We start from the raw sequence: 9945 nt of genomic DNA on the forward strand, positions 1-9945 counted from the left end.
TTCCCAAACATAGTTATTCTCAATGACTAGTCCCTAAGATTTTACACAAGGAGACCTTCCTTGATAGCCTATTTCATATCATACTGATCCAAAACAAATATTGATGGAGAAGGTGGGAGAAGTGATGAATGAACCTCTCCTTAGCTTCTCCTAGGCACGGATCTTCTTCAAAGGAGATATGACCGAAGTGATGAACACTTTAGAAGGAGAAGAACTTGCGGATTGGAAGGCCTAAGCCTTAGAAGGAAGCATCCAAGCTCAAGCAATCAAGAGATTGCTCACTTCAAAGGGAAGGAACTAGGGTTTCCTAAGGTGTTTGAAGGCACTCTCTCTTGCTCTCTCTAAACTCGGTGACTCTTGAAGAATTGCTGAAGATTTCAGTCAGACATTCAATATATTCAAAAGTGAATACAATGAGGGAGAAAAACACTTAAGTAAGCACGGTTTTGAGTGGCATTGGCGCCTAGACTAAACTATACAAGTTGGCGCCTAAAGTTTGAATTCAAATTTGAAATTTGAATTCAAATTTAGGTGCACATGTGTGTGGCCGTGAGTTTAGGTGAGCCTTTGCATTTAAGTTTGATTTGGAGGACATTTAGGGTTAATTTGAGTGTCACATGTTCAGCCACCAAAGGTGTTAAACATGTGACTCAAATGTAACTTAAATAGCTTCCAAATTAAACCTAATTTAACCTAATTAGCCTACTTTAGTATTCCTTGTATTTTCCTATTCTAATGACCTAAATACATTGGTCCAACAAATACAATGGAAAGGAAAAATTACAAGAATGAAAATGAGCCTAATATTAGGTACCAAAAACCCAAAGGCTCATGAAGCCCAAAACTAGGCCCAACAAGCCTAAAACCTAAAATGCTACTCTATGTGGTCCAAAATACAAGACCAAAATATATTCAAACTATGCTAACAAAAATATAATAAGAATGTTAATAACAAGATAGGCTCATGTTGAAATTTGGTTTGGGCCTTCCAAGCCCATAGGGCCCATTGGGCCTTGACTGACCCATTCTTCCATGTCTAGCCCACTCCTCTTGGATCTTTGAGTATGTCACCTCTTGCACTCCAAAGCATGATTCCATCAAATATGCATATGAGGCATGCCAAATAGGACTCGATGCATTATTATATTACAACAATACACATCCACAATGATACATAAATTCCTAGCATTTCATATTCATATCATGGTTAAGCTTCTCGTAGACTTTCCATCATATGATCCTCACATGATCCATACATATCGATTTGCCAATATCAATTCACATCTTTTACATTAATTATGTGTTACAATATCATAAATACTTACTCGACATATCATATTCAATTATTAACTTAACTAGTACAAGAGTCACATTCTCACAATTCAAACATAACAATTGCACAACATCATCCGATACATCTTAAGATCAAATCATTATGAAATCATCTAATCACATATCAATACCTCAACTATAATCACTAAGAGATCAACATAAAATTAAACATTTAAATTAGTAACTTAACTAGTCTCGCAACATATTGATATTACACATTAAGTTCTTAGACATCACTATCACCAAAACACCTCAAGTTGTTAACAATAAACTTACATCATAACTTATTCACAATATTTTTCTCCTATGATTTATCCTTCCTAAACATTAATATAGGTACTTCAAATAATTCATAAGATCAAACACTTAAAGGATAAAATTATTGATCATCACCATTCACAAACTACATTTCTATAACTTAATGTTTTAAGACATCACGTGGTCTAAACACCTTATCTAAGACTATATATATGCTATCAAGTTGATCTTAATCTTTTTAGAAAGCTAAGACAATTATTTACAACTTTTATGCTGACCTCAAGAGTTAATTCTACCTTACACTATTTTTAAAAAATACAAAATTCTAGTATTTTAGCATAAATATGACAACTTAACCTTTGTTCACTAATTTGATTATAACTTATTAGTTATAAACATCATTTTTAAGTGATCCTAATGCAATTTGAAAGCTAATACCTAAGGATACAACTCTTATGAAGACATCAAAACCTAATTTGGTCATTTAGAATGCGTGCACAGGCGTGCAACTAGGTGTACACTTGTGCCAATTACTGTTCAACATGAGTCTCATTCAACTTTGGTCACATAGACGTGCAACATATTGTACGTGCCATTTGCTGCCTTGGGGAGAAATTCACTATAGTGAAGTGCATGTACAACTCACACCCGACTCAATTCTCTCAATTCAATTGATTACAAGTACAATTAACATTCAAATATTCATTTATAACTTAATAGTTTACTCATTCATACAAAACATCTCAATTATCCCTTGTTAACCCATTACATTTGTTTCCTAGGGTTTCCTAATAATCCATGAGCAATCCAAGATCTACAAAATTAATTTGATACATGAAATTATATATATATATATATGTATTCTTTATTGTACGTATTATATGATGGAAAAATTTTAAATTATATCTTATCTTGTGTTTTTGAGTTTCATATGATTCTTCAATGCTCTAATTCAAGTATATATATAAAGAGACAAAAGGGATCCACATTTATTTCAAGTATAAAGTCTATTTATACTCATTTCACTCAATAACTTATACTTTATATCAAATTTTAACAATTTAATTATTAAATTACAAATTTTTAATACATAAAGTTCGTAAATTTTTTAAAAATTAAAAATTATTTAATACTCTATTTTTTAATTCAAATTAATAAATAATTATAAAAATATTTAATGGATTAATTTAAATTAATCAAATATAATATCCAATAATGTTCAAATTTATAATATGATGGAACAAGTTGGATCCTTACAACCCGGTTTTCCACAGTACCGTTACCAGCGTACCAAAATACCCGTATAATTGAGAAGGCTAAGGGGGTGTAGCGAGAAAGTAGAGTAGCGACGTTGCTTTCGTAGTACTTGAAATGGAGGAGAAGCAATCTCACAGAAACACACACAAGACAGGGAAATTGAACTGAGAGAAAGAAAAAAGAAGAAGAAAAAAACACATTGACCGCCATTAAAAATCACTTCCTCTTTTTATATCACTCCCAAACACATTCCTCTCATTTCCTTCCCATTTTCCCTTCTCTCAATAAACCAATTCCCCCATTCTCAAACAAACTTAACCACCCTTTGCGTTTCCCAACAATTCGGTCCGGTTCGGTTCGGTTAGGTCCGGTTCAATTGGATTATGGAACAAACCACGCTCGAAGCCATTCAGTTCAACGAGGAAATCCAGGGCATCATGGCTCCGCCGCCGGAAACCGCCAATTCCTTCACAGCGCTGCTCGAGCTACCGCCGACGCAGGCCGTCGAGCTCCTCCACTCGCCGGAGCGCGCCGGAAAGCCACCGCGCCACAGTCCCAAACCCTATCCGTTGACTTCCTTCGCCTCCGCCGGCGCCGCCAACCTCACCTTCCCTTCCAACGCCGCGCTGATCGAACGCGCCGCCAGGTTCTCCGTCTTCGCCGGCGAGAACTCGCCGGAGGTGAAGCGCGAGCTGCCGGAGACCGATTCCAACCCGAGCTCGACTCACGGAGGCGGCTCCGTCTCCGATCCCGCCGTGGAGAACAAGAACTCGAAGAGCGCAAAGAGGAAGGAGCGAGAGAAGAAGGTACGTCTCGCGAATCGCAATTCAATCGCAACCGCTCTCGAGAGCTAGGGTTTCGATTTTTCGGTAATTTTTGGCGAAATTCAATGGTTGTGTGAAACGCAGGTTAAAGCGTCGTCGAAGAAGAGTAAGAGCGTCGCCGACGAGAGTTCCGGCGACGGCGAGAAGCTTCCGTACGTTCACGTTCGAGTTCGTCGAGGTCAAGCCACTGATAGCCATAGCTTAGCAGAAAGGGTAAGCTATATAATTAACCACTGATTAATTACTTTAATCACCCTTATTTATAAGGAAAAAAGTTAAGTTTAATTTTTTAATTATTATTATTTAATATATTTATTTTTTGTTTAATTGTGTTGTAGGCTAGGAGAGAGAAGATAAATGCTCGGATGAAGCTTTTACAAGAGCTGGTCCCGGGTTGCAACAAGGTTTGTTCCTTTTCTTCTTTTTTAAGAGCTCAATTTAACTCTTGGTTACCAGAGTTAATTAATTGTGATTTGTTCAATTTTCATTATTATGCCATGATTATCTCTCTGATTTGTCTCCTAAAAGTGCAATTGTGTCCGCGGATTATGGAATTTTATAAACTGGGTTGGGTCGTTGTCACCTTTTCACCTAAAAAAAGTGCATGCTTTTGTATCAAGAAAAGTGCTCACTTCCACTCGGTGTCAACATGGCATTTTCGTAACTTTATACTGTACCTCCTTCTTCTCTCTCTCTCTCTCTCTTTGCTTGTGATGTTGCTTTTTGAATTGGTTACAACTCGTAACGTAGTTAACAAGACTGTTTCAAGGTTAACTCCATCATTCCTGTACACCACAAAAAAGAAAGTAAATTACTGACATGAGACTGCACTTAGCCTCTTATTTTCTAATCTTACAATAACCCTTTAATTTCTTATTCTTACAACAATCCTTTAATTATCTGAAAACCTTTAGATTCATTGAGTATTATACCCACCTTCCTTAATTATTTAAAAAGTATTATATTATGATCTATATGAGAGGTTGATGTAAACATCAATAAAAGAGAAGATAGCGTTTAATCTCATACAACCTCGTAGAGTGTTGGTTTAATTTATTAAAAGAAAATTTCATTCCAATCTTGTTCTTCTATTTAGGATTTATTTTGAAAATCATTTGTAATAAATATTTATGAGATAAAAAAATAAAAAATAAGTTTTTTTTTTTTATATATATTTAAATTAGTGTATGCAAAAGATAAAATATTCTTTGAAAAGTTAAACAAAAGAATTTTATAATTAACTGCATAAGCTATTTTTTAGTTACGAAATATACTTAATTCATTTTATCTTTTTATTTTATTTCTATTACTGTTTATGAAAAAATGTTAGTAACATATTGCTAATACATCTTTTATTATTAATTGAAATTTATTAAAAATTATAAAATTGTGCAAGATTTTTTTTTTATTTGATGAGTCACTCGTGATTTGGTAGTTTAGAATCAATTTTAATAATTGATTTTGTAGTTTTGAATCAATTTTAATAATTAGGATGGTGTGTGTTAAAAGAAGTATATTATGGTATATGTTAAAAAAGTGTTTTATAGAATATGTTGCTCGCCCTTCTCAAGTCTTTTTGAAAAGTTTATCCGAACAGAAACTTAACATGTTTAGTTTTTCATTCAAGAAAATGTCAAATCATGATTTTGGCAAGCTGTAGTTTAGAGTTTGTCAACTGAAATCCAAATACGCTGTTAGCCTTGTATATTCGGGTGATATAGTGATTATGGATTTTGGGCGTCAATGTGAAAGAAGCTGTTAATGACCTGTAAAAAAAGCGACATCAAGACAAGAATGTTACACAAATGCAATAGTGGTTCGTTTATCTTTTTATTGGCCATAAATTAGTCGTTGAATATTCGGGTGATGTTGAATGAAGTTTGAGATAAGTAATAGCAAATCCTCAACTGGTTTCGTTCCAGTAACATGTTTCTGACTCTGGACGTCAATGTGAAAGAAGCTGTTCATGACCTGTAAAAAAGCGACATCAAGACAAGAATGTTACATACAAGTAATATAGTGATTCTTTAATTTTTTGGCCATAAATCAGTCGTTGTTTTCTGAAAAGGACAAACAAAATATGCGTCGTGGTTTGTTCAGGACAATTAAGGTAATCCCCCCTCGTCACTTTCACGAGCCAGAAGGCTTAGTGAAGAGACAGAAGGGTGGGCGTGTGGGGCGAGAGGGGGGTATTTTAGCTGGACTCTGGCTTTCACGATCGAGAGACACATAGGTGGGTGTATTGAAACCAGTGTGAATGGGTCCCCTTGGCAATTGAAATATTAATCCATCTTGGGACGGTGAGGGTTCCATCTTCTCTAGGAGTTTGGTATCCATCAATCATTTATGGGATGACCAAAATAGGGTGAAAAGATAAAGCATTTCCTCTTGGAGTGCATCTACCAAACGGATAAACCTAACTGACTTTGAACATTGAACTTGAACATGATCAAAATTAACGTCGCCTAAATTTAAGTTAGATACACACCTCAAGATTTATATAGTCTTCAATGACTCCTATCTCTATTTAGCTGCCAGAGAAATTTAGGCCCGATTGATTTGGAAAATATATTATTGTTTTTATAAATATATATAATTACAAAAATATAACCTTGTTTGTTTTTACTTTGTTTCATCTTTTAAAAAAGTTGTAAAATAAACAGGGAAAATAATAATAAAAAAAAAGACCTGTTTTTAACTCATCTTTGGAAATAAAAAAATGGTATTTTTGTAATTATTTATGAAGCTAGGAAACGAAAAACATAAAATATTTCCTTAAACCACCAAATACGTTATTAGCATGCCCCTTTTCCGATTATATTAAAGTGCTATTTTGAATAATTTTAGCTGCAGGTGTTTCTCATGGTGGGAAAAATAATCTGGTTGAAATCGATCTCCTTGCTTTTGCCTTAATTACATATTTACCATGTACATATTTGATCACATTTTTGTCAATGCTACTACAGGCCTTTTATGTTTAATTTAGAAGCCTTAGCGCAGCCACTCTTCTTATTTTTGCATGCATTAGACTGTATTTGATTTTTCTCAAAACAGTTAATGTAGCAAGTCAAAGATAGATGACATGACAATATTTGCTATTATACAGATATCAGGAACAGCGTTGGTTCTGGATAAAATCATCAACCATGTGCAATCTCTACAGCATGAAGTGGAGGTCAGACTTTCATATCATTGACATTCAAGGCAGTTGTTTTGACAAAAAATTAGAAGGAAAAAGTTGTTAGAAGCAATCTAATCTTCAATATTAATGTAATGCGTGCAATCTTTTAAAAGAAGTGGCTGGTGTTCCATTCTTCACTGTCTTTATCTGATCCTTCAAAATTGATTTGTAGCCCTGTAAAAAGCTATCGCAAGTTTCTAGAATATGGTAGTCATCAGAACAAATAAACATTGCTTGCATTAAATCCATCATGGACATATTATTTTGTACTACATGGCATTATAAACTGTCAACCTTCTTCTAAGAACTTGGAATTGAATTTCATCTAAGAATGAGTCTGATTCTTATCTGCCTAGTGTGGACTTGTGGCTTGGAAATGAATGCTCCTAGAATTGTGCATGCTTGGTAATGTATATATGCCTGGAAGTTATAAAATGATAAACTTTTTTCTTTGTAATGATATTTTAGCAAAGTAGTAAGTTTGCTTTGCAAGTGAACTGCAATTGTGAAGACATCTCTGAAGATTGGGAAGATTTAGTAGAATCTTTCTGTTGGAATACAATGATAAATGCTGTTTGAGTTATCTTCATTAGTATTATCTTGCTCTTATTGATTTATGCTTTATTCCAGATATTATCAATGAAATTAGCAGCAGTTAACCCAGTAATTGATTTCAACCTTGACAACTTATTGGCTACCGAAGTAAGTATAGATTTTTCTCTTATGTGGAAAGAAAAATGTAAATTTATCTATTTGTCTTGGCTGGGAAGTAATCTAAAGTACATGGGTTATGGATCCTCTCATGTACATGATATAGGTCATGTTCAAATTTTGTATCTATCTTTCTCCTTATAAATATTAGATAGATCCTGCCTATTTATCTCTACCAGGAGAGATAGATACACAAGATTTGGACATGACATTGCCATGTTTATAATCGATATGAAAGGATCCACACCCAAAGTACACGAACATGTCTGGCTTGATTCTAAAACATTTGAGGAATAACATTTGTCATCACCTTCTATAGTAATTTATGTTCCAGTTTTATTGGGGATTTGACACTTCTGCAGTATTAATAGTCCCGATGTAGTTTTAGACTATTTTCTGAGACTCTTAAATTTTCTCATTGATTAGCAGCAATTGACCAAAATTTTACTACCGGCCCATCTAATTCTGTTTTGCGTTATATATATATACACACACATGCCTAGAAACTGAAATGGTAAACTTGAAAATGGGAACAGTGAAAGAGATTCCTAGTAATCAGTTACTGTCATCCATTCTCTAGGATATCATGACAGACCTGTTGGAAAGTCCACATTTGCAAATTAATTTAAAGATGGAATCTGACAAGATCAACCGTGAAAACTGTAGACATTGAGCAAGGATTAACAATGTGAAAACATAAATGCTTGCACTTGAAGTCCTCGTACCTCCCTCCTTTATATCAAGGTCTGGGGCAGGTATATGGATTTGAAAATGAGTGTTTTGGTGTGTTCAGTTTAACCTGGTACTACGGTGTGTTTTTTGGATGCAGTGATAGAGCCAATTCAGCATTATCCATTGATGTTCAGGTTTTATTTAATTTCCTTCTGCTGATAAAATTTTGTCGTTAACTTGTAGAGAGCATCTCCAATGGAATGTAACTTCCCCCCTACAGTTGCACCCGTCATGTGGCCAGAAATCCCACAGAACGGAAATAGACAACAGTATCAGCAACCATGGCAGGTTGATGCATTCCACCAAGCCCTTTGGGGGAGGGAAGAAAATAACACTAATTTCATGACACCAGAAAACTCACTCCTGAGTTATGACTCATCGGCAAATTCAGGTAGATCAGAGTTAATCTTATTGCACACATCTCCTCCCCAAAGACATTCCACAAAAAATTGTCCAATTTAATCGTATCCTATTCCTACTTCAATTAGCATTGAGCTTCAAAGATAAACATGAATTGGAGCTGTCTGTCCTTTCCATGGAATATATTGAATCTAAGACAAATACCTATAAATAAATTGGGCACTCAAGCCACTTTAACAACAGATTGTAAAAAGTTATAAATTACTCAAAAGGAATTATTTTTCATATACAACAGCAGGACTGTTATTATAATTTCATGGTTTTTGACAATTTTGAATCTGATTTTTTAACTACCAAGTTACTTTTGAATCTGAATTTAACAACTTAAATTGTAATACAGTATCTCTGCATTCAAATCAGTTGAAGATGGAGCTCTGAAGGGCTACAGAGGTGGTGGTACCAATAGCAATTAGCCTATTAGTGTATATAACAAATATAGTATTAGCATTCAGCCGTGATTTGAGCAGCTTCAACATTCAGCAGGTTTTCCTTGTCTTCTGTTTTGTCCGAGTCAGTTGGAAACCTGGATTTTATTCAGCCAGCAAGGAAGAAGAATGGGTATGCTATTTATATATAATATATTACAATCATTATGTATACTAACTACAGGGATCATTCAATCTGTGAAGTGATTGATTGATTCAGATTGTAAAATCATTGAACGGACAGTTGCTGAACAATCATGGAAGTTTGTTGCTTTGTTCATTGAATGCTACTTAGATGGTTGGTTCTTATGATTTTTCTGAACAAACTACACTAATTTTTAATGACGGGCAGTATTTTATTTATTTTGCACTTTATCTTTTCCCATTTCTATCACAAAGCAATAAATATTGTTATCCTGGCAACAGTGCAGCATCACAGCAGCAATAAATATTGTTTCTTATTTTCTTTATTTTTTATTTTGTCTTTTACCATATTGGCGGGGCCACAAATTGACTTGGCTAGCAGTGGACTGATGACTTATCTAGATTTCTGCTGTTCAATTGGTCCCCGGTTAGGAAAAACTTGTGACCAAGTCCTCTGTGGTATTACTTTCTTAAGGATATTTATATTGTACATTTCAGTCATTGAGTATGTTTAGATATAAGTCTAAAAGTATTTTAGAAAATTTTTCTAATAGAAATAACTCTTTATTTTTAATAAAAAAATACTCTAAAAAACACTTCTATCTTGTATCTAAACAAGTTCAATTTTTTTAGATGACAGGTAATTATAAATGATAGATTT

At 34.2% G+C, this 9945-nt stretch overlaps 1 protein-coding gene across 1 annotated transcript; it reads left to right on the top strand.

Annotated features, from left to right (window-relative positions):
- Positions 1-2862: 2862 nt before the first annotated feature.
- On the top strand, positions 2863-9510 carry LOC109809911 (transcription factor bHLH48). Its single transcript, XM_020373331.3, has 7 exons — positions 2863-3653; positions 3756-3884; positions 4010-4075; positions 6778-6846; positions 7483-7554; positions 8479-8686; positions 9056-9510. The coding sequence occupies exons 1-7, from the start codon at positions 3231-3233 to the stop codon at positions 9091-9093; spliced, it is 1005 nt and encodes a 334-aa protein (XP_020228920.2). The 5' UTR covers positions 2863-3230; the 3' UTR covers positions 9094-9510.
- The last annotated feature ends 435 nt before the right edge of the window (positions 9511-9945 follow it).

Source organism: Cajanus cajan, chromosome 7 (assembly GCF_000230855.2).
Source record: "Cajanus cajan strain Asha chromosome 7, NIPB_CcT2T_4, whole genome shotgun sequence".
NCBI lineage: Eukaryota > Viridiplantae > Streptophyta > Magnoliopsida > Fabales > Fabaceae > Cajanus > Cajanus cajan.

Coding starts and splice junctions, on each gene's coding strand:
- LOC109809911 (XM_020373331.3), top strand. CDS start 3,231: ATGGAACAAACCACGCTCGAAGCCATTCAGTTCAACGAGGAAATCCAG. Junction 3,654..3,755: donor GGAAGGAGCGAGAGAAGAAG/GTACGTCTCGCG, acceptor TGTGAAACGCAG/GTTAAAGCGTCGTCGAAGAA. Junction 7,555..8,478: donor ACAACTTATTGGCTACCGAA/GTAAGTATAGAT, acceptor GTTAACTTGTAG/AGAGCATCTCCAATGGAATG.